This window comes from Electrophorus electricus, chromosome 2, assembly GCF_041902795.1.
Source record: "Electrophorus electricus isolate QZ-2024a chromosome 2, ASM4190279v1, whole genome shotgun sequence".
Classification (NCBI taxonomy): Eukaryota; Metazoa; Chordata; class Actinopteri; order Gymnotiformes; family Gymnotidae; genus Electrophorus; species Electrophorus electricus.
Genome location: NC_137498.1, coordinates 23,255,732 through 23,269,347, shown reverse-complemented (window position 1 = coordinate 23,269,347; position 13,616 = coordinate 23,255,732). Strand labels below are relative to the sequence as shown.

General features: G+C 40.9%; 2 protein-coding genes and 1 long non-coding RNA gene across 5 annotated transcripts; 1 reads left to right on the top strand and 2 right to left on the bottom strand.

Annotated features, from left to right (window-relative positions):
* Window positions 1-1,122: 1,122 nt before the first annotated feature.
* ctsbb (cathepsin Bb) lies at window positions 1,123-4,636 on the bottom strand. Of its 2 annotated transcripts, XM_027001086.3 has the most exons (10): window positions 4,489-4,636; window positions 4,007-4,130; window positions 3,641-3,726; window positions 3,429-3,540; window positions 3,204-3,319; window positions 2,920-3,005; window positions 2,457-2,600; window positions 2,064-2,180; window positions 1,763-1,891; window positions 1,123-1,580 (listed from the first exon to the last, which is right to left on the bottom strand). In XM_027001086.3, the coding sequence occupies exons 2-10, from the start codon at window positions 4,127-4,129 to the stop codon at window positions 1,504-1,506; spliced, it is 990 nt and encodes a 329-aa protein (XP_026856887.1). In that variant the 5' UTR covers window position 4,130; window positions 4,489-4,636; the 3' UTR covers window positions 1,123-1,503. The 2 variants fall into 2 exon arrangements, with proteins under 2 accessions (XP_026856887.1, XP_081552075.1); XM_081695949.1 differs by lacking the exon at window positions 1,123-1,580 and having other exon boundaries at window positions 1,792-2,180.
* Window positions 4,637-5,305: 669 nt separating this feature from the next.
* fdft1 (farnesyl-diphosphate farnesyltransferase 1) lies at window positions 5,306-13,530 on the bottom strand. 2 transcript variants are annotated; one of them, XM_027001417.3, is made up of 8 exons: window positions 13,308-13,530; window positions 11,127-11,224; window positions 10,293-10,476; window positions 9,920-10,048; window positions 8,839-9,030; window positions 7,820-7,996; window positions 6,849-7,001; window positions 5,306-6,280 (listed from the first exon to the last, which is right to left on the bottom strand). In XM_027001417.3, the coding sequence occupies exons 1-8, from the start codon at window positions 13,404-13,406 to the stop codon at window positions 6,062-6,064; spliced, it is 1,251 nt and encodes a 416-aa protein (XP_026857218.1). In that variant the 5' UTR covers window positions 13,407-13,530; the 3' UTR covers window positions 5,306-6,061. The 2 variants fall into 2 exon arrangements, with proteins under 2 accessions (XP_026857218.1, XP_026857211.2); XM_027001410.3 differs by lacking the exon at window positions 13,308-13,530 and having other exon boundaries at window positions 11,127-11,434.
* LOC118241933 (uncharacterized) lies at window positions 11,324-12,471 on the top strand. The gene is made up of 2 exons (XR_004776425.2): window positions 11,324-11,464; window positions 12,301-12,471. It is a non-coding gene; the product is annotated as an uncharacterized LOC118241933 (long non-coding RNA).
* Window positions 13,531-13,616: the final 86 nt, after the last annotated feature.

Genomic DNA, 13,616 nt, shown 5'->3' with positions numbered 1-13,616 from the left:
CTTGGCTGATCTTTCTTTTTCTAGAGGATGTTGCAAAGTGCCAGTTCACAATAGTCCATAGAGTCGCTACATCAATACCCTACAGTGTAAGTCAATATATAAAGACAGAAGCATATAAAGTAGCTAGCGTTAGCTAACTAAGCTAATATTCTAACAGACTTGCAGTACCGTTGTCGACTGCGCAGGTTTGCAAACAACATTTTATTTTCACATTGATAAGATGATAGGCCGTTACTTCACGCTCCACCTCTCGGCCTGATGCTCCGAACACATATTGCATACTAAGCAAACGTTAGCGATAATGCTTCTGGATACCTGTTCATTTCAGTTGGAAAACCTGTTGTAATGTGTTGCTTATTATAATAATAATAATTTCATTATAACTTACAAAAATAAACTTTAAAATACTGTTACCGGAGCTGTTATATTAGTAGTTACATATGCATTATATGTCTAGGGTTAGGATTCGGCGATCTCACCGCCGCGGCCCGAGAATTGAGTCTTGATAACGAAATGACATGACATTTCGACTACAAATCTTAAGCATAAAATGTAACATTTTATAGTGCAACTGTTTATATACAAATGGAGAAGGGTAGCATGAAGTTATAAAGATTAGCCAGATCTAACGCTGAGTGAATAGAAAAGCTTACACTCCATAAGTCTTGTATTGTACTTCAACCGCAGGTGTGGATACAGATCATTGCCCTTCCCATTTTAAGCCTCCGGATTCACTAGTAGTTTTGCACACGAATAGAAGCAGTAGCAGTATTTTAGCTGGGGTATGACATTGCAGATTGTACAATTTATTTATTTATTTATTATTATAAATAAATAAATATTTTTTGTTTGTTTGTTTCTGCAATTGTGATTAACATGCAGCACCCAGCTAGCTTGTCACACTGGTAGTTTATAACATAATATAATTAGGATCTCTACAAGTGATAAACCCTGATAAACCTCAGTGAAAAATATGCATGTTTGCACGTACAATTGACTGAGTGTCTAACTAATAAGAATAACTGATAAAGTGTATACTTTCACTGATGTCTATGGGAGTATTTCTGAACGCACTGGGGTCAAATAAATCAGCTTCTGAAATACATATCATGCTTGTGTTTTATATATTTATTTTTTTAACTGACAAGCATCATGTAACTAGACACTTGTTCAAAGTGAATATGTACACTTCATTAACATAATCTAGATTTAAAGGTAATTTAAAGGATCTTATTTCCTGTAAAAAGGTTGTATCATACTGAATACTGTATTTTCTAATATCATATAAATTGAACAACTGGAATCTTAGGAAAGAACTTAAAAAATACAACAATCCTTGTAAAGTAACTTAGGAGTGGGGTACAGTTAGGTCTAACCTGTTGTACAGTTAAATTGTTCAGATTTGTCTAACGTTTTGATCAAGATCATTTGTATGTGGCAGAAGGAGCAGGAGAGCAGGTTTTTGCAGGGAGCATATTGTCCAGGTCCACCAGTAGTTTCCTCTTATAGTTTGGGAAGGCCAGCAACCATTTCACCCTCAATGCCACAGTGATTCTTTCCTCTCAGGATCTTAAAGTACCCTGCGCAAGAGAAAAATATTTCCATGTTCGAAGACAGGGAGTTTGAAGCTTATACTGTATCTTTCCTAATGGATAATTTACAAAAAGAGGAAAAAATGAAATAACAAAAATACACACAGAGATTGGAATATGAAATCGGAGCCTGCCAGTGCAATGCGATGCTGACCATGTTCCTTTCTTACCGTTGTCTCCCCAGTCAGTGTTCCAGGAGTTAGCAGCCAACCAATAGGGGGTGCCATTCTCCTCTCCCCAGCCAAGGATCTTGATGGCATGTCCACCCAGGAATCCACCTGTCACATGCTGGTACACGCCTTGGAAGGAAGATGAAATGAATACTGAGATAACTCGCCCTTGAAGAGAGTTCAGCATGGAGCCACCGTGCTGCTGTTTGGGAAAACGTTATCAAAACACTACATCTTTTTAAAAAATGTTGCCTCCAGACCCAAAACATATGAGTAACATTAGTGAGGTCATCAGAGAGACCTGTCTTGTAAAGTAGGAAGTCCTCATAGACGGAGAAGGCTGCTTCAACTGGGCCATTTTTGTATATCTCAGCCATGATCTGCTGGGGGTCAGAGGGAATGCTATATGAGCGCTGGCCTGCGGGAGGAGACAGAGTTGCCTTGCATAATGTTGTTATATGTGGGGAGGGGCAGCTGGAATACACATACATAATATTTAAACTGGAAATGAGAGTAACTTTGGCAACTGTGCATACAGTTAAAATGTTTCTATGTAGTAAATAGATACCAAATGTTTTCTAATTATTAATTTTTCAATGATGAATTTTTAACTGCATCTCTTTCATTCACAGTTTATAAATGGTCTCATGTACATTAACAACTATGTCCAACCATTTTGAGCAAGAATTCATACCAAAGTGTCTGTCTTCAGCATAGGAGGGAGAGTAGCCCTCAGTGCACTGTTTCACACAGTCCGGGGTGTCCTCTTCACCTGAACATGGGGGCCGGGTGCCATTGACATGGTGCTCACATGGAGCAATTGTGTAGGGTCTGCAGCCTACAACACACAGACAATCAGGAAGTAACTGCATGGAGGGAAGAAAAATGCTGTTTCAGCTTTGACATCTATGTGATAGTCACTTATGATTTAAGATAAGGGTTATTTGTGCTGACTGGTTTCACTTTCACATTTTTAATCTAAAAATGTTGTTTCCACCAAAAATGTCAACAGCTGAATTTAGAGTACTCTGACTGTTCTTTTCTCTGTGTGTGTGCATGCTTGTGTGTGTGTGTGTGTGTGTTGGGGGCAGGGCGAAAGATCAAAGGAGTGAACAGAGTATTTGAGGACATTATCAGATGAAAGCCTCAAAACTCACCAACATTAGAGTTATAGAGTCCTCCTGTCACAAGGCCATTTTTTGTCCAGAAGTCCCATGCTGCAGCTGGGAAACCTCCATAACAACTGATCCAGAAACATTCAGTGAAATGAAACAAGATTACATCCTGCCAGATTAAAAATATTAGAGCTTCCCTCTCACAGGAAGATGAGGAAGGTGCCATTCATAACACTGGTTTTAAACATCACAAGTTCTATGCAGTGCATCGTACTACATGTCAAGTATGGAGTGGTTTTTAAAAGCTCAGTCAGTGGAGTACACACCCCATCCCACACTCATCACAGCATGAGAGCAGGTCCTCTGCGGAGACCTCCAAGGAGACCTTGCCACTGCTTTGGATACAGAATCGGTCCGACATAGCCTCGACGGCACCAAAGGCCTATAATTACACACACAGATGCATTCACATACATACGTAGAAAACCATTCTTTTGAGGGTAGCATTTGTAAGCAGGGGTACAGGCTGCACCTCACAGGACATGGCTTACCCAGCACGACCCACAGGAGCCCTGGTCACGGATCTGACTGATAGTGTGGCAGTTAGGCCACTGATCTCTGGAGTCGAAACTATCTGGCAAGCTGAATTCTTCAAATCTCACCCTGCCAAGATGAGAGATTCATAATATAAATCCATAAATTAATTTATCTTTAGTACTCTTATCAGAGTTACTACCAACTGGTAAATATATCCGTCACTCACATGTCAGGAAGTTTGGGTCCCTTCAGTATGGTTCCGCAGAGTGACTTGATGTATGTGTATTCCACATTTTCAAATTTTAGCTTGGCCTAGACAGAACAAAGAAAATGAAAGCGCTAAAAATGAGTAAGAGGAATAGAGAACAGTTATGCTCAACAGGTGCGCTTGCCAGTGTTATGTGACATCTTCATTGAGTATAGATATATATGGTTTTCAGAGCATCAGGCCAAACTGGACTACTCTATGCTATGATCACAGCGGATGAAATGAGATTTTTACTGTCTTAGTTCTAGAACAAACCAGTAACCAGCCGCCCTCCAACCCACAGCACTGAAGCTATGCTTCCAAAACAATGCAAGTTGATTTTACCGTCCATGTGGAATTGGCCTTGTTGATGATGTTGACCATGTCCTGGGACAGTGGGGAGGCTTGTGGCCAGGCCTGGGAGACAGCCAGGAGGGTCAGAAGGTGGGCGAAGATGAAGCAGGACATCCTAAGGACAACAGAAACGCCACACGTCACTGGCCAGAACCCATGTACATTTTCAGCTCTTTATATTAAGCACAGATTTGCATAAGGTATTTACATACAAATAACTTCAAAAAATAAAAAAGGTGCACTTTTGGAAGTGTATAATATCATTGAACAATGAGAGAATACATATCTTTTGGATTTTAATGCAAAGCGGACACTCATTTCCCATTTTTTAGGTCCTGTTGTTTCCGACTAAGCCAAAATATATGCTTCATAGTCATTTTAAACAATAACCATTTTTGGCATAAGCTTTCTTGATGCTAAGTTCACTGTAACTGATCTTTTCAACTGTCTTACATGTTAAAGGCATTACTTACCTGAGCGTTACTTTTTGTTCACATAATGAGAGAAATTATAGATAGTTGCACTTTAAAACCCCCTATTCATTATCATATGGTTATCTGAAAAAGTCAGGTGAACCTATAAATTCATCACAAGACTAACACGAGGGGCACCGGACTTAGACTTCCCAACCAACATCAAGGCAGGTGGAACTGCATTGCAGAGAGAAGAGTGAAATGAAAGCGATGCAGTCTTTGTGCTCTTATGGTTTGGCATGGAGAGTGCACTGCACAGATTTACCTGTTGCAAGCTTGACTTCCTGTCTCACTCCCAGACAAAACCCAAGACTAATTTGAGACAAAACATGACTGATCTTGAACTGACAGTGACATGTTATGACATTCTGCTACAGAGGAAGGTCAGCACCAATATTTAGTTTTTAGCCTTTATATTTTATGAAAGGGAAACCTGACTGTAGTGAGACCTTTTGTATCACTATAAATGATCACAAGACCAAACCACATCTGGCAGTCATGCCATGTTTTTTTGGGTCACAAAAACAGTAGCAAAGTCTATATTTTAAATGTTACATTGTCTTATAATCCCACTTTGGTGACAAAAGTAAAAAAAAAAGAAGGAAATATTTTTCAGAAAGCCAGCAGCAAATGATGTCAGCTTTCTTAACATTGAATGCTGTTATAGCACTCAGATTTATGTGCTATAAACTCAGTAATTGCCATATTTACACAGCATGTTTGTTCCATCAATTGCAAAAAAAAAAACAAAAACAAAAAAAACTCCAACCAAAAAACAGTCCACAGTCAGACTACTCTGCCAAATAAATCACCGACACAGATTTTACTTTTATTTTATTCTTCCTGTATATACACAAATGTCCCACATTACATAGCAATGTTAATTTTATTTCACCTTTGGTTGTGTAATTCATGTGGCTTTCTACATAATCAAGCCCTGCAGTAAGACATATAATATCTAATATAAGTGAATGTCCTTTGCTTGTAGTGGCTACACATCCACCTTTGCCCACTCTATATGGGTCAAACTGCACTGTGTAAAAGTACACTGCCTACAACCAGAGCCCAATATGCCATCTAGGAATCTGCTTTAAACTAGGGTTAGAATATGGCACAAAGCTTTAACGTCAATGTCTGACAGTTTACCTATGCCCCTTTTTTCAACTTCCATAATGGCCATACGAAGGTGCTTCATGCATGCCCTACCCTGCTTACATGAGGGAACCATTTTATGGTTCACAACTACTGAACTTTGACATTTAAAAAGGAAACCTATGATTACTTTTTAAACAAGAACACAATCTTTTTCCTGGTATATATGCTTCTTATATAGAAGACTACACTATAGGGAGAACTTGCGCTCCATGCAAACAGTGGAGATCCAAAGAGAAAATTGCCACTTTCAGTAAAGAACAAGAATGGTTTTAAAACATGGCCAGCAGTGTATGATGGTAAAAAGTGTTGACTGGTCATCCCACAGGAACAGGTCAGGAGGGCAGGGGAGTGGGGGTGTTCTATGTGTCTCCACACCCTGCTTGGGGCCAAGTTAAAGGGGCCAGGATGGAGGGCTAGGTCAGCTGCCCTGCATGTCGGCATTGCCTGCCGGCTGGGTGGCATTTAGGTACTGCCAACTGAGGGCAGCCAACAGCACAGCAGCTGATAAGTAGATGGGGGAGAGGTGGTGAGCACGGGTGGTCAACACCACCTTGGAGAGCGCCTTCTCCTGAATCAGGCCCAAGATGTGCAGCGTCTTGTCCCGCGACGGATCAGACGGCGAGACCTTCTGCCGAATCTGAGGGAGGTGATGGGATGGGATTAAGATGGCTTCAGATTATCAAAGCAGAAGTCAGCCTCATATGACCTGTTGATAATCTGGTTAATCATGAATGGGAATACAAAACAGCCAGTTGCTTATAATAACAAAATCTGAAGTCAAAGTAGATCTTTAGCGTAAACTCTCTGCATCTGTCCAAATGCATATTTACATAGTGGCTGCCCTTGTGCTCAGCACAGCTTTACTATTCTAGTGTATCAGAATTCTGTTCTGGAAGCAAAGAAAGGTTCCCTTTTCAAAAACAGTAATCCCATTAATCTATAAACAGTTTAGTCAATGCACTACAAATCCAATTTCATGTCTTCTTGATGTACAGCCAGTCAATTTCATATAAGGTTTTTTCTTAAAGGGGCATTCCTCTGTAATCCTTACAAATTACAAAGATTTAAAGTATTACTAATATTGGATCTTTTTAACCTAACACACAAACATAATTCATTTGGATGAATGGCAGTAGGGTACCAATTCATTAACATTGCTGTTAAGGTTTGAGATACGCCAACAGTTCGCCATAAGCACAGCCCACCTCTTGGCTGTACTGGATGATGATGCCCTGTACAGCTTGCATGTTGGTGGCCTCCATCATCAGTGTAACTGCCTGCCCCTTCCTGATTTTCACCACACCCTCAAACACTTGTGGGTTGTTGTAGCAGGCAGAGAGAGTTGCTATCGCCATCACCTGGTAAGAAAGAAATATTTCTTACATTTGTACATTCTTACTTGCATTTACTGATCTTGTTGGGTCTTAGAAGGTATTCCACATCTTATTGAAATTATTTTGTTTGATATTGCACTGTTTAATCTGATCTCCATGCACAGCTCTTATTGCTTTATTTATCAATAACATCTTGTTAATAAGGACACTGATTAAGGATAATACAAATATGAATAGCTTTATTGTCATTGTACATGTACAATGAGATTCTGTATGCCATGCCAAGCTGCACAGAAAGAATGACAATATTGTGCGACACCATTTCTCTAAGGTAAGAGTGGAGGAGTCTTTCAGTCTTTAATGTATGCACAAATCACAGTTATAGGGTGAGAATGCAAAGTAAACACTGCCTTTATGGATATGACATCAGTCAGAATTTGGAGAAATCACAGCAATGACGGACCCAACAGAGTGAACTGATGGACAATCAACAGACCCAACTGACTTACTCTTCCTGTGTATGTCGATATTTAGTTTTGCTGTCAAGGACTTATTTTTATTTTTGGTTATTTTTGATAACCTGCCAGTATGACCAAAATGATTTCCAATGATTATGTCCCAGAGGTGAAGCAGAGCTTTACCAAAGAACAGTGCCTTTTCCAATGGCAATTCAATTCTCCCAAACTCATGTTCTCAGGGTTACTGGTTAACCAAAGGGGAAAGGGATGGTTTCTGTAATCATCTTTGGACTTTGATACGAGTCTGTAACTTTAAACCCTGATGCTACCCATGGGGAGACACATCTGAGGTGGATGTTGGCACAGGTGCCAGGCAGTGCTCACTTGTGGGATGGCGCAGAAGCTGAAGACACTCTGGTTGCGGAGTCGGGACAGGTAGGTGATGACGTCAGGGACGTGGCGGAGGGCATCAGTCACCAGCAGGTTCAGGCAGGCAAGAGCTGAGCTCAAGTGCTGTGGCTGGGAGAAGTCTTCTAGATGAGAAGCAAACTGACTCCATGCCTGGTGTATACACACATACACAAACACTGAGTGACACTGGGATATTTAGACATCAGTAACTACTCAGTTAGTACTACTCTGAACCATAAAGGCAACTCTGTTGTAAGTACCCATTTATTTGTGTAAGGAGCAATCCAAGTGAATTAAATATTGCATTTTACACTAGGCCAGTGCCAGTCTCTCCATATCTGAAATGTTGGCCTGCTTTGCACTAGCCCTTAGCTTAAATCACACTCTTTGCCAGCCACTGATAACTTTACCTACACCTCTAAAACATATTTGATGACGCTTACCCTTAAATAGCCCATTTTGGCAAAATCTTTTGTAACCAAGCTAATTTGCTTGGTAAAGCTGGTGCTTCCTTTACAGATCAATGATGGCAGTTGCCAAAATCAACCAAAGCTGTTTACTAGAAAATTTGTTCTCCTCTGTTGTCACAACCCTACTCTTTTCCATGTGGGCTGCATAGAAGGGGGTTCTGGGCAGATCTAACCATACACACGATTCATGTCATTGGCTAAATATCGAGCCTTTCACTAGATGAACCAGGAGTGTTAGAAGAGGGAAAGATCAGTGAATGAGTAGCACTAGAGCCTGACACCTCTTTGCCCTAACGCAAAGCCCACCGGTAGGGTTGGGCTGTATGCTGACAGAATTGGCACACTGTTACAGATATATGATTAATTATTATTTAAAACACACTGGTCTAGAGTACAACTGAATATAATATCACAATGGTATACGTGTTTTTGAATTATCAGAAAAGCAAATATGAAATGACATCATATAATCGCAATCCTCAAGTTACATATATACGTAAGGTTCATGATAACTGAGCAGACCTCCTCTGGCCAGAAGGCCCTCCCATCCTGCTGGTCCTCCAGGTAATCGCGGATGATGTTGGTCTTCTGGAGGAACAGGCCCATGGAGTTGGCCAGCTCCGTGTCACGGCCCACCTCGGGGTCCTCCAGTTGGGATGCGGAGAAGAGCCGGGACAAACCCATGCCCACCAGTCCAGCCACATAATGACAGTACTGTGGGGTCAGCCACATCATTTCTATTAGAAACTCTGAAGAGTATTTCACTTATTCTATTCTACTGGAACCCTCATTCTGAAGGCAATCTAATGCCCAGTCCCATTTCATTTTTATGCCTACACCTTGATTTGGAGGTACATAGGGTAGTGGTTGAAATCTTCCCCTACGAAATGGGACGACCCTTCAAGAGCCCAATACGTCATCAGTGGTCATGAGAAGGCTTTTACGCAAACAGATTTGATGACTTTTTCTGGCTCTTTCCAAAAGTGTCATGTTGCCCTAAGATTTGTTGATCAAGAGCGATAGCGTGGGCTATAGTTATCCTTTTGCGGTTGTCTGCTGCTGTCATTCACAACAATTTTCCGTATCAATCGGTCACCAAATTAAAAAAAGCCAGTCTCTTTTGATATTAGAGAAGTTGAAAATTCAGCACCCTTGCTGCTGGGCTTTAGTTAAATTTTGGGTGTCACGGACATTCAAAGGGTGGGAGGAATGTGACAAAATTCAGGAATGTCATGCACAAATACAGCAATAAGAATGTAATGTTAGCTAGGTACCAAAACACTGGCATACCACTAGTGATTGTTTTTCTTGTTACAAAGAAAATTACCATAATACTTTTAAATGACATTAAACTAAAGATCATACAATAATTAATGGAGGGGTAGAGCTAAATTCTAGGTGCAGGGGGTGAAATGGCATTAGGCCCAAGAGTGGACTCTACACAGATTAATAATTCCACCTCTGAACAAAGTAACTTTCAGGCCTCAAATCCATTGCTATGAAATGCTGTCTTCGTCTACATTTGCTTTGCTGTGCCTGACTGAACACCCTTAATGTGCACTGCCCTAAAGTAAACATGCAGTGTTAACAAGCTCAAATTTACCTTATCCCACTCCTGCATTGAGCCAACTTTCTTCTCAAGGAACTCTGCCATTCCAACTCCCATCCGATGGCAAATGTCTGAAATCACATCACGGTATTCCTGACCGAGGTTCCTGAATTCCACTGAAATCTGCAAAGAAAATTAGTTACCAGTTTAAACAGAACTAGAGAAAACAAGACTGTGTCTTTCAGTGCCCTGCTAAGATACATTTACAGCATTTAGCTGACACTTTTATCCAAAGCAACTTCAATTATAATTTGAGCAGTTGAGAGCCTTGCATAGGGGCCCAACAGTCGCAGAGGTGGGGCTTGAACCAGCAACCTTCCGATTACAAGTAAAGTACCTTAACCACTGAACTGCGTTCATGCATTACCGTGGGGAAGTCCTCAAGCACTTGTCTGTCTTTTTCCTTGCTCTCTGTGAAGCACCAGTCAGGCTGGTAGAGGAAGGTGTGGAATTCATGCAGTAGTGGAACCTTCTTCACCAGAGGAATTGTCATGTCATCCTCAACCGTGTCCAGCGCCCGCAGAACCAGGTAGAATATACAAACGGCATGACTAAAAGAGGAAAAACAAAATAAGAAAAGAGAGAGAGAGAGAAATTAAATTGCTACACAGAGAAGTGTGGAAGCACTAGAGTATTAGTGGTAAAAGCACAACCATTAACATACCATTAACAGCTACCTACAATAATTAATTACCTTCGTTACATGACTATGTGCATATATCGTACATAAATACTGCTATATAGCATGTTGACGATTTCTTCCAAATACTTTTTTACGGTTCGCACTACAAAACAGCTCCTGATCCATAGAATAAATAAAACACTTAGCTTAATAAAACCTTTGCTTACTTTCAGTTTTATTTTAGAATGGTGGTTTTAGCAACTGAATCGACCTAAGCGGCTTGTCTGAAGCAAGGAAACGATGTTTAGTGGGTGGACGCATGCTCGTGCATGACCGAAACACCACGCTCAAGCACTTTTCTCTTTCAAATTGTAGCCGGTGGCAAACTCAATACAACCTTAGTATGATATTACAATAGCACAAATCATTTCAGTGTCACCTCTGTCAGCCTAAATATCACAATTAACCGTGCAGAGACTCACAACAGGCAACCCGTTTCCCCCCCGACTTGTTTACAGCTGGGACACGCCTTCTCGGAAAGCATGGTATGTCTGTAAGGGGAAGCACTCGCAGTCTTACCGCAGCTCCCCGTCCAGCGCCTGAATAACCGCCGCGAAACTTCTGCTCGTTTGGTTCAGGAAAGCGTAGCACGTGCGTAAACTCTCGCTCATGGATTCCTGGCAAGAAAAGAAGAAACACGCGGGACATCGATGAGGCCCAACGGACCTGAACTGGTTCGAACGAGCGACTAACCAGCCTTCCTGAATGCCCTTTCTGCCCATGGCTCGTGCAGGGCGCGGGGCAGAAGTCGAGTTTCGCACGGAGAGCGTGCGCTTGAACACGGAGAAGGGCGTAGCGCTCTTGCAACAAACTCCTGCCATATGCATTACCCTGCGGGTCGTCGACTACAGATATTGGTATGGATCCATAGAAATTGGGGAAGTAGAAATATGTTGCTGCGCGGTGTTGTTACTAGAAGGAGGGGTACAAGGGGTAGTGCGCAGAACAGCCACTGATATTTAAACAGCTGTAACTTGAGATCGAACTCTGTTCGTTTGCGTCCTCACATTTTGACGATCAGTGCCAAAGGAGACTTATATTACGTGTTTGATTCCTCCGCCCACTTTTTAAGTAGGCTAACCAAAACACGTTTGTTTGTTGTCGCACAGTCAGACTGGTACTCTAGTATCCTGTACAGAGAAAACCCCATGCGGTGAATAATGCAGTCTAGCCATTTTACTTTCATTTAATTAATTTACCCATATAACTCTTTTGAACATTTTAAGGGTTATCGGAATCGAATGCAGTTTTAGGCGTAATATTAAATGCATTACAAAAATATCCATAAAACCTTATGGATATAGTCTATCTTAACTAAATACCTAGAACGAGATACTGGCTAATACTTTAAATGTATATAAATATATCTGACGTCTGAGATGTACTTGGGTAAGAACAAAACCTTTGTGGTAAATTTTCATTCTCAGAGAAAACCAACGTGACAGAATTTGGGCATCTAGCAATTTAATTATAAGTCGTCATAACTCTTATATTTCATAAATTAGCTGGGGACTCTTGCAAAAACAAAAAACAAGCAAAAAAACCTCGCGGTGCGCCAGGTACCCACCCCGAGGAACACGCCCACTGCACTCCCCCACTCCACACACGCAGTGCACATTCCCAGGTCCTAATCCCTTGATTATTGATGACCTTCACCTGTCCCTTGTTTGCCTTTTTGTATCTGCCTATTTAGGGACGCTCGTACGGTGTTGTGCATTGTTCCTGGATCGTGCCTCTAGAAAAGACGTCCCGAGTGCTGCCTCGAGATCTACTGCAGCGCTGTTTCCTTTCTGTTTTTAGCAAGCTCACCGCTCTGCTCTTTTGTTTCCTTTTGCTAATGGAGAATAAAGACATTCCAAACTTGCATTTGTGTCTCGCTCCCTCCCTGCACAAGTCACACAAACAAACAACAAATTCGCTGAAATCTCACGAAAGGCGTATGTTTTATACCAGAGGTTTTACTACGTTATTGGTGCAATTCTTAAAAATCAGGATAAGTTGGTCAGACTGAAGTGTAAATATGTCCTGTTCATTTCATGTAGAGGTCATTATTTATGTGGAGATGATAAGGAAGTTGCTGATGGGTAGCAACCAATCAAATTTAATGATGAAGGACTTTGTAAAGTAAAAAATCTCTGTCCTACATCACAGGTTACCAAATATGTCTTTTCAATATAGATAACATGGGATTATATGTCAAACACACCAAGAGAACCTGCCCCCACGTGATCCTACAAAACTCATAATTGGCTAGGGTATAAAGAAAGTCGAGTTATTTAGTCGATACTTCCCTAAGTGCTGTAATAGAGTAATTATTAAAACAGGTGAAAGTTAAGACAATTTATGTTACATATGCTAATAGTATTTTCACTAACGGTTAATCCGTTTCACCAGTTATTTAAGTATAACATCATAAATGCCATATTTGCTAACTTTGAATAATACAAAACAGATGAATGGCCTACATGTCAGTCCCTGCGCCGGCAGTTCACAAAAGATTTAAAAGATGCGCGGGTAACTGCACATCAGGTAGCCTAGTCTAATTGCGTTTTGAAGAAAGCAGAGGTAATACACTAGCCTGCGATGTGGTCATAGCTACAAGACGATGTAGCTAAGATATTGTGTCGAGCATGTATCGTTAGAATATAGCTTGTGTTTGAGGTTAATGTTTCTAAAAGTTAATAGAAAGGCTTTACTTACATAATCCAATTTGGGCATAACGGTGTGACAGCCTCCCATTTTGAATTTAAACAGATTGTATATTTCTTCTGGATGTCCTAAAGACTTCAGGACATCCATTTTCTAGTGTGTACTTGGTATATTCAATGAAAGTGCCGAGGTCAGTTTATGCTGGTTGGTTAAAAAAGGTAGACTATTTTTCAAACATGAGCTTTGTATCCATTCTAGCATCGTATCGCCACTATATGGAGCAAGTCTCCCTCCCATCTGTGTGAGCAACACTACTCGTCAGATCATCTGAAGGTTTTGATTGGATACGTTGTCCGTGGG

Bases quoted from the DNA above. Each gene is read 5' to 3' on its own strand.
- ctsbb (XM_081695949.1), bottom strand. From the start codon at position 4,129: ATGTCCTGCTTCATCTTCGCCCACCTTCTGACCCTCCTGGCTGTCTCC. The intron at 3,727-4,006 runs GTAAAATCAACT...TGTTCTGTCTAG, and splicing joins AGGCCAATTCCACATGGACG to GCCAAGCTAAAATTTGAAAA. The intron at 3,006-3,203 runs GTGTGTACTCCA...TTTCTGGATCAG, and splicing joins TGTGATGAGTGTGGGATGGG to TTGTTATGGAGGTTTCCCAG.
- fdft1 (XM_027001410.3), bottom strand. From the start codon at position 11,434: ATGCATATGGCAGGAGTTTGTTGCAAGAGCGCTACGCCCTTCTCCGTG. The intron at 9,031-9,919 runs GTAAATTTGAGC...CTGACCCCACAG, and splicing joins CAATGCAGGAGTGGGATAAG to TACTGTCATTATGTGGCTGG. The intron at 7,997-8,838 runs GTCTGCTCAGTT...TGTATACACCAG, and splicing joins GGGCCTTCTGGCCAGAGGAG to GCATGGAGTCAGTTTGCTTC.